The sequence below is a fragment of the Nilaparvata lugens genome, chromosome 3 (genome assembly GCF_014356525.2).
Source record: "Nilaparvata lugens isolate BPH chromosome 3, ASM1435652v1, whole genome shotgun sequence".
Lineage (NCBI taxonomy): Eukaryota > Metazoa > Arthropoda > Insecta > Hemiptera > Delphacidae > Nilaparvata > Nilaparvata lugens.
This window is the reverse complement of record NC_052506.1, coordinates 79,763,525-79,780,254: the sequence shown is the minus strand read 5'-3', so window position 1 is coordinate 79,780,254 and position 16,730 is coordinate 79,763,525. Positions and strand designations below refer to the sequence as shown.

The following is a 16,730-nucleotide window of genomic DNA, read 5'->3' as shown; positions in this document are numbered from 1 at the left end:
TCACTGAAACCACCACATTCAATAGTTTTTTTGCAGCAAAAAAACTGACACTGTTGTACTTTTTACAACAGCGTGACTGCCGGAAGGTTAAGTGCATTCCAAAACTTTCCCCCCATCACTCCACTGAGTTGTAAAAATCAACCGTGCAATGGTTCAGTCTTTAGGTGCCATTTAGTCGCCACAGTGCATAAGATATGGAGGGACCCCGTATACAGTCTCTCCATATCTTATGCACTGTGGCGACTAAATGGCACCTAAAGACTGAACCATTGCACGGTTGATTTTTACAACTCAGTGGAGTGATGGGGGAAAGTTTTGGAATGCATAGGTGACTCATTCACTGACACCACCACATTCAATAGTTTTGTGCAGCAAAAAAACTGACACGTTGTACTTTTTACAACAGCGTGACTGCCGGAAGGTTAAGTGTGTAATATTTTAGAAACATATTGCAAGAGGCAACCTATCCACCTCGTCCATTGTCGAACTGATGATACATATGTATTGTTTCCTTTAATTCCTCAGAGGAATCCGGTTTTCGTTTGTTTCATTACATACTTTAACTTTGTTTTTGTGTGACTGCATGCAGAATGGTTAATTTTTTACTAAATTTCCTCTTATTTCCATCTCAGATCGCATGGATACAATTTTTCGAGGTATGAATCACCGTTCTGTTGTTCATCTAGCAGATGCTATCCTATAATCTAGTTGTGTGTCAGTTGCGATTCATTTTTTTTCTAGGATTTATTCCATTACTTATAGGATTATTAAAGACTGATCGAGTTCTCGCATGGATAAAATGGTTTACACGTTTGATTCAGTTTGTTGTTGTTTGTAAAATTAGGTGAAAAATATTCATTTGTTTTTCTCTAGGAATTGTGTCATATATTTTAAACTATGGGGGGACTTTTAGCTTAGTTAATACTAGATTTGAAGATCTTTTATTCCATACATTTGAAAACTCAAATATAGGTTGATGGACATGATATTCATTTGTATTACTTAAGGAATTGTGTCAAATAATTTAAACTAGGGGGGGGGGGGCTTTTATATTTTGATATTCATTTGTATTACTTAAGGAATTGTTTCAAATAATTCAAACTAGGGGGGGGGGCTTTTAGCTTAGTAACTGGTTTTGAAGATATTTTATTTCATACATGTAAAAACTCAAATATAGGTTGATAGACATGATCACTGTAGAATATCCTATGGGCATTGATACTGAATAATTATTTGTTATTCTTTCAATAAAAAGTTATTGAAATAAAGTACATTTAACATTTCTTTCTTCAAGTCACCTCAATTACTGAAATTATTGAACATTTTAAGTGGAGCAAAATATAGCATATATCGCTAGATTGGTTTACTAATTAAAATAATTATATGTTTGATGAAGTTAATGAACAATGTAAAGTTGAAATAGAATTACTGTACTAGTATTATAAACGGAAATGGGAATAGTATTTCAAAAAGAACAGGCTTTGCAAGCCTAGTCCATGATTGATGATGATGATGATGAATGGAAATTAAATAAATAAACTTCATTTGTCATAAGGGCCATGCCCTATACAAAGAGTTGCACACGAACAGTACATAAATTACAACAATAACAAGAACAGAATACAGGAAAAAATCACAGATCCCCACTTATAACATCAACACAATCGAATTGATTTCAATTCCTCTTCAACTTTTGGAGATAACACTGTTATTGAAATGAAATAGTTTAACATAGAATCCTTAAAAATAACAGAAACACAGATTTAAAGCTACTAAAATATCATTCATTGTATATGGGGGAGTAATTTTACATGTCACAGAGACATAAAAAGCTGTACTAGTAAAACAATATAATTAGACTATCTTTCAGATATCGAATATTGACTAGACATTGAACAACAGAAGATAAAAACTGAACAACAGAAGAACAATAACCTGCTTCTCAAAAGCACCAATAACTGTTGCTACAATTTCATAAACAACTTTTCAGTACTAACAGTAATTGTGATTATTAAAGAACAAATTACAACTTGATATAAAAATAAAAGATCATCCCGTAGTCTCTAAGATGTAATTTCGCACATTCATCGCATTAGTAATGTATTTGTAAATATCTCTTATTTTATCTGGTGTTACATTTGAAAGGAGCATTAAATCTTAATCTTTGTAATTAACTATATTTGCTACATATTTTTCGCCACACTGCACAGAAAGCAGCTGTTTTCCAGTCCCTACGTAGATCTGAAAGACCTTGTTTGCAGACGACTCTCGTCTGACGTCAGAAAAGGGTTTCTTTTCCGGTCTAAGCCAGAAAGTGGTCTCTTTCCAGCCCCTCATGGAAGTCCGTAGTTAATAAGTCATCCGCTAGATCGGGCGAGTGTCCACTTTCTTCATCAGCTGAAGTCGCCATGATTTCAGTTCGAGTTTCGAATCAAACTAATTCAGCATTCGCTTCGCAACCAGTTTTATTCAATTATTTATTGTTGATTAGCGCACTCCAAATTTTCAAAAATGCTTGAAGATGACGACGCCCGTGATATTCCAAGTGAAATTTTAAAAGAATCTGAAATCCTGACTGCAAATCTTCTACCACTAAAATCAAGAGATAGGTACGATAACAAGTATTCTTTATTTTGTATTCTTTATTTATTTTGATAGCAATACCTGTAGTGTGGCGAAAAATATCGTTCGCACCACGGGCAAAAATGTTTTTCCGGCTCTCAATCTTTTCTAGTCCTCGGCCTACGGCCTCGGACTTGAAAACCGATTTCGAACCGGAAAAATCTCATTTTCTGCTCTAGGTGCGAAATATACTATATTCAGAAACTGTTGTCTTTTTTTCTAAATACATCGGGCTGCGTACAAGAAGATGAGTGGATGTTTCGTCTTCCCGCATGGAAATTAATGAAAAAATGGAAATTAAGGAATCGCGCACACCTTGAAAGTTGATATCAAGCCCAACCATAACTGAAAAATGTATCTATAATTATATGAAAACTATAATTTCATTTTTCGCAGTAAGTTCCATATTTTAGTCCTGGAAACTGATATGTTTTTGTTAATCAATGACATTTTTCTTATTCTAATTTTGTAGTATAATTGAATTTATTATTAGAATAAACTAGTGATTTATCATCAATCAAACTGATTCAATAAATATGTTATTCGATTGCAGCTCTACAAGCAAAACTGAACGAAGAGAAATGTGCGAGGCAGAAGGCAGACCTGTCGTCGCAGGAGAAAGAGAGACAGATGTCGATGTTGTCCGTCGACTACAAGCAAATCCAGCAGAGGTTGCAAAAACTCGAAGGAGAGCACCGGCAGGAGGTTGAAAAGGTAACATTGATCTTATTAATTAATGTATTCATTAATTAATATTCAATCATTCAGAATTACGGAACTTTCAGAAAAGTACCACACGCTCAAAATCAAAACTGTTCCAATTCTAATTTATACTTATTATTATTGAACGAAAATCAAAATTAAATGCTGTAATTCACCCCGAAGACTTCTGCTACTGCAAATATTGACAAAAGGGTAAACAGCTATAGTGAGGTCCACGTTATAATGGCAGTGAAGAAAGATAGGAGAAAAACGTTGCCAAGTCTCTCCATTCTGCCACTGAGTGTACACAGCTGTTACTCAATTCATCCCATTAAATTTGATCTAATAATAATTATCATTTCCTTGATAAAATAATCAATTTAATGTTAAATTAATCAATTATAATCATCAATATTAATCATTTTTAATCAATTATACGACTTGTGTACTCAAGTATTTTGATAGAATGAAGAAAAAAAATGGCGGCTGAGAATTATTTGTACAGTCACTGTCAAAAGTAAAAATAAAATATTCTGTCAAACTGACAACATTGCAAAGCGAGAGAGAGAGATAGCGCTATCTGTTTTGTTGTATGATAGAAAAGGACAGCAACAGTATTGTCAATCGTACACTGCCATTATAACGTGGACCTCACTGTAGATGGAAATTCGATGAGCGCTACTATTCAAAAACTATTTGTCAGCCCGGGAATCGAACCCAGTACCTCCTAATTGCCGGTCAGGAATGCTTACCCTTACATCAAACTGACAATATCTGGATAGCAGCGCTCATTTTATACGAAGCCATAGTGGTCAGCCGGTCTACAAATGGGAAATTACTGAGATATTGCAATTATTCAAATGCTAATGAACTAATTATCATTTTTAAACGAAAATCCAAATTAAATGCTGTAATTCACCCCGAAGACTTCAGATCTCAGTGATTTCCATCTGTAGAAGAAGTCGTTGCCGATCCTCTGTCTTGTCAATGCCTTCTATAGACGGTAGCTGATACAGGTTTATTGATGTAATATTAAGTGTTCATTCTTGTTTAAAATAATCAATTATATTCTATTAGCAAGAAATTATATTTTTCAATAATTTCGTGATGAATTTTCATGATTATTATGAAATATTTTGTTAATTTATTATTAATTCTACATTGTTAAACGACAATCTGGCAACAAAGCAAAGCGAGAAAGAGATAGCGCTATCCGCTTTGTTGAATGATAGACAAGGATAGTAATACCATTGCTAATCAAACACTGCTATTATAACGTGGACCCACTACCTCCGTAAACAAAGCCATAGTGCATTCGTGTGACGTCAGGTAGGGCTCCTACACCAATACTAGCAGTTCTGTGAACAGTAGACCTCGCGCAGTTATAACGACGTCCCAAACCATAAGCACATCCACACTGATACACTAACTATTTATTTGATCATATCATGCTTACTTAAGATTTAATTATCATATAACGCTTTCCGGAATTTAGCGCGAGAAAACCAGAAGACATCTAGGCGCCCAGACCAGCTGTTATAAGTTCTTTGCATCCTATTTAATAGTGCATAATAAATGCATTCAATGAGGCATGCAATGAGGTATGCAATTTATAGTCTACACAGTTGCTAATTTTTCACCAAGTTACATTGAGATATTGAATTGCATGCGTCATGGCATGCAATTTATAGTCAACTCGACAGCTTATTTATGATGAATAAATTATATAGTCTGATTTTCACTCTTAATATTGACGTATGAAGGAGGCTCCTTTTTCCTTTTATATTATCCTTGAAATGCAAACTTTCCAAAAACCTTGTACACCAATACTATACGTCGACGCGCAATTTAAAAAGGAACATACCTGTCAAATTTCATGAAAATCTATTACCGCGTTTTTCCGTAAATGCGCAACATATAAACATTCAAACATTTGAACATTAAGAGAAATGCCAAACCGTCGACTTGAATCTTAGACCTCACTTCGCTCGGACAAAAAATACTATCTGATATAGATCAGCTGAAACCAACGAATTTTTATTGGTGCAGGAACCCTAGCTGTGCTGACGTCACACGAATGCACTACGGCTTTGTATACGGAGGTGCTTCCTAACTCACTGTAGGAATTAATATCGACTATGATCGTTATTTTCAAATTAATAGGAAGGAAATATTTAATTGTTCGAACTGAATGAATTTATTTATTTCATTTATTGTGATGTGTTGTTTGCTGGGTGTTTGAAACATTGATTGATTGATTTTGGTTTTGTTTTTTGATTGATATTGGTTTTGAAACATTGATTGATTGATATGTGTTGCAATGTGTTTGATTGATTGTTTGTTGGGTTGCAGTCGAAGACGCTGCAGGCACAGGTGGACCAGGAGCAGGCGAAGAAGTGTTCGCTGTCCTCTGAACTGGGTCTGGCCAACTCGGAGGTGGCGCACCTACGCGCGCGCGAACTGCAACTGACTCGCGAGGTGCAACAGTTGCGCGAGGCCAAGCGAGTCATCGAGGACGAGATGCATCGACTCAAGACACAGCACTCGGTCGACGACCTCCAGATGAAGGAGCTGCACGATCAGCTGGAGACTGAGCAGCATTTCTCTGTGAGTTGCTGCTTCATACCTCCAATAATTGGTGGTGATGAGGGATATTGCATTTTTTGTATATGACAGCCTCACTCAAAATAAATGTGCTACTTATTGGAGGGTTTCATAAGCAAAGTAGCTGGATATGTATTGTTTTATACATAAAACAAGGGTTCATGATCAAAGTATCTGAAAAATGTAGCTGATCAAAGTATCTGAAAAATGTAGCTGATCAAAGTAGCTGGAATATGTATTGTTTTATACATAAAATAAATCGAAGTATCTGAAAAATGTAACGTTTTATACTTTTGTCTTAATATTTGGTAGTAGTTGAAGAGATTCCACTCATACTCACAGTTTCACTGTCCTTGTAGATGACAAAAGCTGATAAGTCACATTTTCGACCAAATTGAGTTATGTATATGGTTGTGTTCAGAAAAATTAGATCTATAAGATGGTATAACTAGATATATTGTATCTCTGTAAATAGCTGAGATAATAACCTAAATTGAGAACTACATAACCCATACAACTTAGCAAACAGTTCAAATTAATTTACCTTGATCAATACTTGCTGAATACCAATTAATTCATAAATAGTTATTTGTGCAAATTGTGACAGTTTGCTGCACCGGAAGAAACGTTTACGCACGAGCCGTAGGCGAGGGCGGAATGGTTTCTTGAGTGCAGCAGAGGAACTTTGCTCACGTATTTCACATTAAATTTTTCCTACAGTTACCATTGAATATGAGAAGTGGTTGATTATGGGTAAAATGATGGCTGAAATCCATCAAATGAATGTTTGTCTGTATAATTTTGTTATTAATAACAACTTTAATTTATTTTAAACTTATAATCCAATTGAAAATTAATAATCGATAATTTATTCAAATTAAAAATCATATTAATCCAATTAATTTGAAAATTTGAATAATTTTGAGTGAATCTTAATTTCTAAATAATTTTTCAACCAATCAGTTTATGAATGAAAAAATATTATTTGAAATAATGAATAATTAATAATATTCAAAATGTATAATTTAATGAGTTATCATTTTTATTTATTTGAAAATCAGGAAAAAATATAGATAGAACAAATTCGCATTCAAAATACACGCCAACAATGTCAACAGCTGATTGGGATGGCTGCAAGATAATACGCAAAGTATTAAGAGTACGCAAAGTAATATTTTGCGTACTAGAGTGGAAAAGTGATTCTTTGCGTTCTGTAATCAGTGCAGGAATCGTCACTTTTCAAGGCAACTGTAGGAAAAAATATTTTCAAATTTGTAAAAAATTGATTTTTAACATATTTTCCATACTGTTACATTGTGACTAGAAACATTTGGCAAATGGCAAAATATGATATCTCTAACATCACTTGCAAAATTCTTAAGTAGTTAACCTAAATAAATGTTTTAGTCAGTGATAAGAGTTATTAGTTTTATTAGGCAATCAGCTTCACATCTGAAATTCAATGTATTACTTATTGGAAGGGTTCATGATCAAACCATCTGAAAATGAATTGTTTCATATTCTTGTCAGAATATTATTCTGTTAGTAATTGAAGGAAATCGATCTATTCTCACTGTTTCACTGTCCTTCAATTGCCTGTGATAAGAGATATTGCTTTTTTTCAATCAGCTGCTCATCTGAAATTCAATGTATTACCCTATTGTAAGGGTTCATAAGCAAATACTTTGAGAAATATATTGTTTTATACTCTTGTCGTAATATTTGGTAGTAGTTAAAGGGATTCCACCCATAATCACTGTTACAGTGTCCTTCAATAGTCTGTAATAAGGGATATTTCTTTTCTTGTATATGATAGCCTCACTCAAATTCAATGTGTTACTTATTGGAGGGCTTCACTAACAAAGTAGTTGGAATATGTATTGTTTTATACTCTTGCCATTATATTTGAGAGCACTGAACTCCTAGACAGCACTGAACTCACAAGGAGGTTGAAGAGAACAAAGCCCTTCGAGTTGGTGTAGTGCTAGTGAAGTGAAAAAAGTATAAATTAAATAAATGTGTAGCGAAAGAATTTAAAGTAGAAGAATTATAGATTAGAATTGTAGGCTTCACTGGAAGACTTTAGCAATAAAAATTAATATTTTAGGATAAGAAATAAGAGAACAAAATTAATGCTTAGTCCTAGTGACTAGTTTTAATGGAAGTAATAATATAAAAAAAAAATTATATTTGGTAGTAGTCGAAGGGATTCTATCCATTCTCACAGTTGCACTGTCCTTTAATAGTCTGTGATTAAATATATTGCATTTTTTTTGTATTCAGCAGCATCTCTCAAGTACATGTGTTCCTTATTGGAGGGATTCAAAATCAAAGTAACCGCGATTTGAATTGTTTTATACTCTTGTGTTAATATTTAGTAGTAGTTGGAGGTAATCCATCCATTCTCACTATTGCAGTCTCCTTCAATAGTCTGTGATTAGGGAAATTGCTTTTTTTGCAATTAGCTGCTCATCAGAAATTCAATGTACTACCTATTGTAGGGGTTCATGATCAAAGTATCTGGAAAATTTATCGTTTTATACTCTTGTCATTATATTTGGTAGTAGTGGAAGGGATTCCACTAATTCTCACTGTTACAGTGTCCTTTAATAGCCTGTAATTTAAGATATTGATTTTTTTTTATTCAGCAGCCTCTGTCAAATCAATGTGTTCCTTATCGGAGGGATTCAAAAACAAAGTAGTCGGAAAATTTATTGTTTTCTACTCTTGTCATAATATTTGGTAGTAGTTGAAGGGATTCTACCCATACTCACTGTCCCTTAATAGCCTGTGATTCAAGATATTGCATTGCTCTTCAATAAGCTGCACATCAGAGATTCAATGTATTACCTATTGTAAGGGTTCATGATCAAAGTATGTGGCAAATGTATCATCTTTTACTCCTTTCATAATATTTGGTAGTAGTTGAAGGCATTCCATCCATACTCACGGTTACAGTATCCTTAAATTGTATGTGATAATCAATCAATCAACATTTCTATCCCATTGAACACAAAATACAAATCAATCAATCAATAATTCTATCCCATTTAACACAAAATACAAATTTGCAATGGAAATACAAAAAAGCAGGCTTCATGATGGTGTGTGCTGAAAAGATAGAAAGAACGAAAAATACCTAGCCAACTATAGTTCCCATAGTCAATAATTATTTTCAATGTAACACTAATGAAATCAAAATACAAATTTCTAATAAAATATCGCTTTTATTGGAACTGACAATATCCACATAATTTGAACTGACAATATCCACATAATTTGAACTGACAATATCCACATAATTGAAACTGTCAATATCCACATAATTGGAACTGACAATATCTACATAATTGAAACTGACAATATCCACATAATTAGAACTGACAATATCCACATAATTGGAACTGACAATATCCACATAATTTGAACTGACAATATCCACATAATTGGAACTGACAATATCCACATAATTGGAACTGACAATATCCACATAATTGGAACTGACAACCTTGCTTTTATTCCATCTAAGATGGAATTTATTCTCGAGAATATTCTCTATAAATGATTTTTAACAAAATTACTATGGCCCTTTAAAAAATTATAAAGTAGCTCTTCATAAATTATTATAATAATTATCCTGAAGCAAGAGCCTTGAAATGGAGAAATTCTACAGTTCATAGTGTAAATTTTTGTGTGTGACAGTCGTTGTACAAGACCCAAGCCGAGGAGCTGAAGGAGGAGGCCGAGGAGACGGTCGGCGACCTCGAAAAGGAGAAGACCATCAAGGAGTTGGAGCTCAAAGACTTGCATGCCCGCCACAGAGCTGACATGGCGGCCTTGGACTCCAATTTGGTTAAGGTCAGTTCTGTTTATTTCTAGCAATTTATCATAAGTGTATTATAATAAATAATAATATCTAGTGACCTGGCTGGCTCAGGTCTGGTGTCAGAGTTTTCAGGTCGCAACTGATCAATTTCAGGGCCTCTGACGTGACCTAACGATTGATTTTTAGGCAGCCGGGACCGACGGCTTAACGTGTCCATCCAAAACACGGGAGTGGCCCTGGATAAATTTCTAGCCCGGGCCGGGATTTGAACCCGGGCCTCTGAATCATAAAGCCAGCATCTGATCCACTCGACTACGGCCACTCCATAAGTGTATTATGAACTATGGAATCATTTTTTGGGGTAACTCTAGCAGTGGAGGTGTTTAGATCACAGAAGTGGGCATTGAGAGTGATGATAGGGGAGTCAATTCGAACTAGTTGTCGGCCCTACTTCAGAGAACTTGGAATCCTCCCACTCCCAAGCCTTTACATTCAGGAAGCAATCTGCTTTAAAAAAAAACACATGAATGAATTCAATACAGGAGAAACATTTCAGCAATATTCCACCAGATACAGAAATAATTTGAGAGATGATGCACACCGAAGTACTATGTATGAGCGAGGGGTAAGGAGTTCAGGTATCCGGATGTACAACTTATTGTCATCTCACATAAAAGAAACGTCAGGTAAAGTTTTCAATCTTTTATTGCAAAAAGAGCTGCTATCCACAATTCCACATATGTGCCCACTCAGTGGAGGAATATACAGATTTTTACAAACCTCAAGATGGAGGTTTAAGAAGATAGATAGCATTTTACTGTTTGATTAATGACAAATATTGACAAATCCTTATACTCCTTTTACAGGTGGTCAGTGGATGAAATAGTAATAAGAGTGTGAGATCACATTGGATGCGTATGAGCAAGTGCACGCTTGGTTATGCATACCAGATGAGAAATTAAATCTGGAAAGAGCAATAAGAACACTCACACTGAACGCTTGCACTTGCTGATGCGTTTAGTGTGAGCAGCTTCATGCAAGTCACAACGTGTTTCGATGGCACTTTTGTGTTTCAATTGCACAGATTGTGTTTTTCATCTCATGCATGATTCGACTTGCACTTGCACATAAACGCATTCAATGTGATCACTCCCTTAAGCTACTTAGTTACACACACATCGATTTTTGTTCGTACGATATTTTGCCATCCTTATGAATTCTATCATATTAAACGGAACTTGACAAACATCATCTGTTTAATCCAATAGAATTTATAAGGACGGAAAAATATCGTACGAACAAAAATCGATGTGCGTGTAGCTAGCCTTTGGCTAGGCACACACCAGTTAGTCAAGACAAGACAAGAAATGATCAGACATGTTTAGTCACAATACTTCACATTGTTGTTTATGACGCAACTCATTAGTCATTGGAATTAGACATGTCTTCATAAGCAACTATGTGAAGTATTGTGACTAAGCGTGACTGGACGTGACTAGTCTTGTCTTGACTAACCACTGTACGCCCTGCCCAAGTAGTATTATAGTGAGGTCCACGTTATAATGACAGAGAAGAAAGATAGGAGAACAGCTTTGTGGATTATCTGCCTTGCTACTGACTATCTTCTATAGAATATTGCTGATATTCTTTCGCTGACAAACGAAAACAAAGGATGATATTCTTCATGTATTTATTTAAGATGATTTTTATATGTATTTGTCAATAAAATATGAGGCAATTCAATATAAATTGTGAATCTGTTGAATTATAATGAAACTTGTTTTCACTTCGGTAGTTTTACCTATACAAGTATGAATGGAAATAGAGAGTGATTTATAATAATAAACATTTAAATTATTATTAGTATTGAACTCAGGTATAAATAGAAAATGATCTATTCACTTCAAAAAGATTTGAACATTAGCTAATTACATACTAAATTACTTACAATATACTAAAGTTTATGAAAATACATACTCCATCAGGTTGGACGACTTATAGCAAATTTTTTATTTATCCCTAAGTGCTCATTCAAGTTATGTCCTTTTTAATAACAGCTGGATCCATTCGATGCGGTTTGTATCAGTAGAACTATCTTTCAAAATTCGTTCTGTATCATCAGAAGCTAGATCCATTTGATACGTTTTGTATCAGTAAAACTAGTATTAAACATACATTCTGTACCATCATAAGATAGATTTGATAAGATTTGTATCATTCATTCCATACCATCAGAAGATAGATTCATTTGATACGATTTGTATAAGTAGTGGAATTATCATTCATCATTCATTCCGTATCATCAGAAAATAAATTAATTTGATACGTTCTGTATCAGTAGAACTGTTATTCAACATTCATTCCGTATCATCAGAAGATAAATTCATTTGATACGTTCTGTATCAATAGAACTATTATCCAACATTCATTCCGTATCATCAGAAGATAAATAAATAAATAAATAAATAAATAATTTATTGTCAAAAACATGAAAATGTCATAACAACGTCAGTTCAAACTTACAGTAGTCTAATAACACATCATATATAAATATATATATATATATATATATATATATATATATATATAATATATATATATATATATATATAATATATATATATATATATATATATATATATATATATATATATATACATACATACATACACACATACATCACATTTCATTTGTATTATTTAATCTATTTTATTTTTAAACTCAATTGTCTAGCACTCTACAAGTCCAAAAAACAAACATCTACTCAAATAACTTTTTAAAATTGAATTTCGAAAAACTCTTCTACCTTATATAGACATTTTCCAACCAGCAAATTCTTCAAAAATCGTTTAAAACTCACACAGTTACTTTCTCTTATCTCATTAGGGAGAGCATTAAAAAGTTTAATAGACATGTATTGCCAATTCTTTTGCGATCCCGCATACTGACAATAATTAACTCTAATATTATTTCTATGCCTAGTTCCATAGCTATGTACATTACTGTTCAACACATATTCACTAATAGTTTTCTTCATTGATGTTAGGCATGCCAGTATATACAATGATGGCACTGTCAACAGTCCCATACTAACAAATAAATCTCTGCATGGTGTGAGAGGGCCCTTCTTACATATTATTCTCAAGGCCTTTTTTTGAAGCTTGAACAAGACATGGGAGGATGAGGAATTTCCCCATAGTTGAATGCCATACATTAGATGGCTATGAATATGCGCAAAGTACACATTCATTAATACTGAGGTATCTACAATTTGGCTCAGTCTCCGAAGAAGATAGATGCCTTTGTTAATTCTTTTTGAAATGTGTCTAACATGTTCATTCCATGTTAAATTTGTGTCCAGCATCATTCCTAGAAATTTCATGGATGTTATTTCTGTTGTACTCCTATCAAAGCTAAATTTCATGTCAATTGTTTTGTCAACGTTCAAGCTCAAATTATTAGCCGCACACCAATCATTTATCAATGAGGTATTTTCAGTGAGCATTACCTGTAAATTTTCCTTGCTCTTATCATCTACTTTCAGTCCTAAATCATCTGCATACAAATAAGAAAGGCCATTTCCATTACATACATTTATCGAACTAGGCAAATCATTGATATAAATTATAAATAGGAGTGGTCCTAAGATAGAACCTTGTGGTACACCGCACTTAACAATTTCACCTCTGGAATACTCCCCATTCTTGTAAATGATTTGCACTCTATTTGATAAGTAGGAAGAAATCAGATCTACTGCAGATTGTTCTAGGCCATAATGAAACAGTTTTTCACATAATTTGCTATGATTGACAGTATCAAATGCACGAGACATATCAAAACTTCTAAAATGTACATTCTTATGGTTTTCCAGGTCCTGAATAACTTCCTTCACAAGTCTAAGAACATTATCACCAGTACTATGGTTCTTTCTAAAACCATATTGGTTGTTTGAAAGCAAGCTGTTATTTTCAAAATATTTTACTAATTGCGAGTGAAGAAGCTTCTCAAAAATTTTCGATAATATATAAATTAAACATATCGGCCTGTAGTTATCTATGTTTGATTTATCTCCTTTCTTGTGAACTGGTATCACCTTAACTCTTTTGAACTCATCAGGAAATATTCCCAAGTCAAGGCACCTGTTAAATATGGAAGTCAACACTTCTGATATATTAGGAGCTGCTAATTTAACTATCAGAGAATTTAATCCTACAATATCCAGACAATTACTATTACTCATTTTATTTATAGTTTCAAAGACCTCTTCCACCTTGAAGTGTACAAATTTGAAATTTGTATTCGGCCTAGGAATATTATGAACATAATATTTATAATCAAAATCACTTTTGGGAATATCTTTACCAATCTGTTCCGCTTTATTCACAAAATATTTATTTATATCATCTTTTGACATTCTGCATTCGATTCCTACAGATTTACTATTTATAGTGGTATGTTTATTTATAATTTTCCATGCAGCTTTTGTCTTATTATGACTATTCTGTATTAATTTATTGTTGTAATTGAGTTTTGCCTTTCTTAATTCATACCTATAGTAACTTCTTAATCTATAATAATCCGATCTTATCCTTTCACAAGTAGAATTTTTATGCAGATAATACAAATGCTCACATCTAATTTTTAAAGCACACAAATCCGAATTATACCACTTATTATCACATTTATTTACATTAATAGTTTTCTTAATCCAAGGAAAAGCCAAGTTCACGGCCCACATGAATAGCTTCTGGAACTCCTGAATTTGTTCTATTACATTTTTTAGAGCATAGACAGTCAACCAATTTACTTCTTCCAAGCATTGCATAAAAATATGTACATTACTGTCATTAATTTCTCTGATCTTTATCATATTCCTATTCATAATCTTATTTTTATATTTTTCAAGTCTTAATATTAAACCTATAGCAAAATGGTCTGAAAGAACTGTGAATATTATTTTGCTCTGCCATCTACTAACATGAATATCGGTAGCAATATTATCAATGCATGTGCCACCCGTTTCGTTGGGTCTTGTCATTTCCTTTACAGTTAAATGCATATTAAAACTCAACAATAAACTTAGCAGATCCTCTCTATAACTAGATTGAACATTTAAATCAACATTGAAATCGGAACATAAAACCACATTGAAACCACTATAAGCGAACAGGAAGCTCAACATCTCATTGAGTACGACTAGAAAATTACTGAAATTTAAAGCATTCACACTATAAGGCCTATAAACAGATAGAACAATCACATTCATAGCAGGTACTTTGATTGCGCAAGCCTCACATATCATTTCAATAGACATTCCTTTTATAATTACTATGTCATTATATTCTATATCATTTTTAATAAAAATTGCACTTCCACCATGAATGTGATTCGATCTGCAAAAGGATGAAGCCCGTTTAAAATTACCAAAATTGACAAACCCAACATCCTCCTCATTCATCCAATGCTCACTAATCGCTATTATAGTTGACTTATTCTCATTAGCAATCAATTCCAAATAGTCAATTTTATTGCTCAAGCCCTGGACATTCCAAGATAAAAGACTCACCTCATTATTAGTAATTTTTGTTTTTTCCGTACTTTTAGCTGGCTTGAATCCTGAGTACAATAATTTAGATTTCGCAGCTGACTTATCAGAGTGAATTTTTTCATGTCTAGAACAATTGAAATTTCTGTTGCGAGAAGCGCCAACGCTATTAATATTGCAATAATTATTGTGAGAGTTCAAATTGTTGTGTTCCGAAACAGGGATGGAAGAGAAATGTCTAAAAAATTATTCTCATTTAGTGACTTGTGGGCGTCTGATAGAGTTATAGAATTCATTTCAGGGGAGGGAATGTGGGCAGGAGAAATAGTTATAGGAGTATCTGGACAATCTGAAGGCAGAGATACCCTAGCGTGAATGGGAGAGGCAGGAAAAGGTTTTATAACTGGCGAAACTGCTGCAACGGGGCTATCAATGATAGTTTCACTCATCTGAGCTCCCTTCATGTCAGTCACAGAAAAATCACAAATAGATTGCTTAATGAACCCTATTAGGTGATTGACTAAAGTCTTTTTACCACGTCTATTGAGGTGAAGGCCATGTCTGGTAAAATGAGACCTTCCCAGAGAAGTGTTCACATCACTGTAGTGCAGTTTAAGACCCCCTTTGTAGCCTCTCACTGCTCTTGATAAGGACGCATTAGAATGACCTATGTTTACATTCAGCTCTGGATCATCATAACGATATGGAACACCGCAGACCAATATGTTTGATTTTAGATGCGACGCTAGAATATGATCTATTCCACGAGAGAGAGTTAACTGATAAGGTTCATCACGATGAAGATCATTGGTTCCGGCCATTACAATTACAATATCATCCCTGGAGAAGTCTTCAACAAATTTAAGTCCATCCTGTACAATTTGTTGCAGCTTTGCTCCAGGCTTTGTGTATACGAAAACGTCATAACTGTCCTCCAGGCTCCTCAGGTATTTACTAAGAAGTTTTCCGTGACTATTGGCCAGTATCGTCAATCTGTTCTTCTTCTTCATATTCAAGCTTGCACCTTTGGTAATTCTAGAAGAAATAGTATTCCGTTTGTCAATTGGTGTGGCAGATTTATGGACCAAAGCCTTGACTTGATGAAATTTGTGAGCTGAAGACTCAAAAGCAGGCGGCATCAGCAACTCGCTTGAAGAAAGCTCCGAAAATCGATTAGAGATCTTAACCAAATCAGCATTCCTATGATTGGCTGGTCGTTTCCTGACTGGATTACTAGGAAAAATGAAGTCATCACAATCAGTAGTTACAAGATCATCAAAATTATTATTTTTCAGAAAATTATTGTTTTCTGTCTGAATAATGTCTATTATAGCATTTTTATTTTCAATTTCTTCATTCAAACGGCTTCTGGACTCCTCAAGACTCTTTATGCGCGATTTCAATGACTTAATTTCATCCTCTGCACTCTCC

At 33.9% G+C, this 16,730-nt stretch overlaps 1 protein-coding gene across 3 annotated transcripts in view; it reads left to right on the top strand.

Moving 5' to 3' along the window:
• LOC111052588 (rho-associated protein kinase 1) overlaps positions 1-16,730 on the top strand; it is an 83,342-nt gene that overhangs the window by 40,780 nt on the left and 25,832 nt on the right. For all 3 annotated transcript variants that reach the window (XM_039424747.1, XM_039424746.1, XM_039424745.1), the window contains 3 exons: positions 3,176-3,336; positions 5,677-5,931; positions 9,631-9,786. In XM_039424747.1, coding sequence (XP_039280681.1) covers positions 3,176-3,336; positions 5,677-5,931; positions 9,631-9,786 — 572 coding nt within the window. The remainder of the gene's footprint in view (positions 1-3,175; positions 3,337-5,676; positions 5,932-9,630; positions 9,787-16,730) is intronic.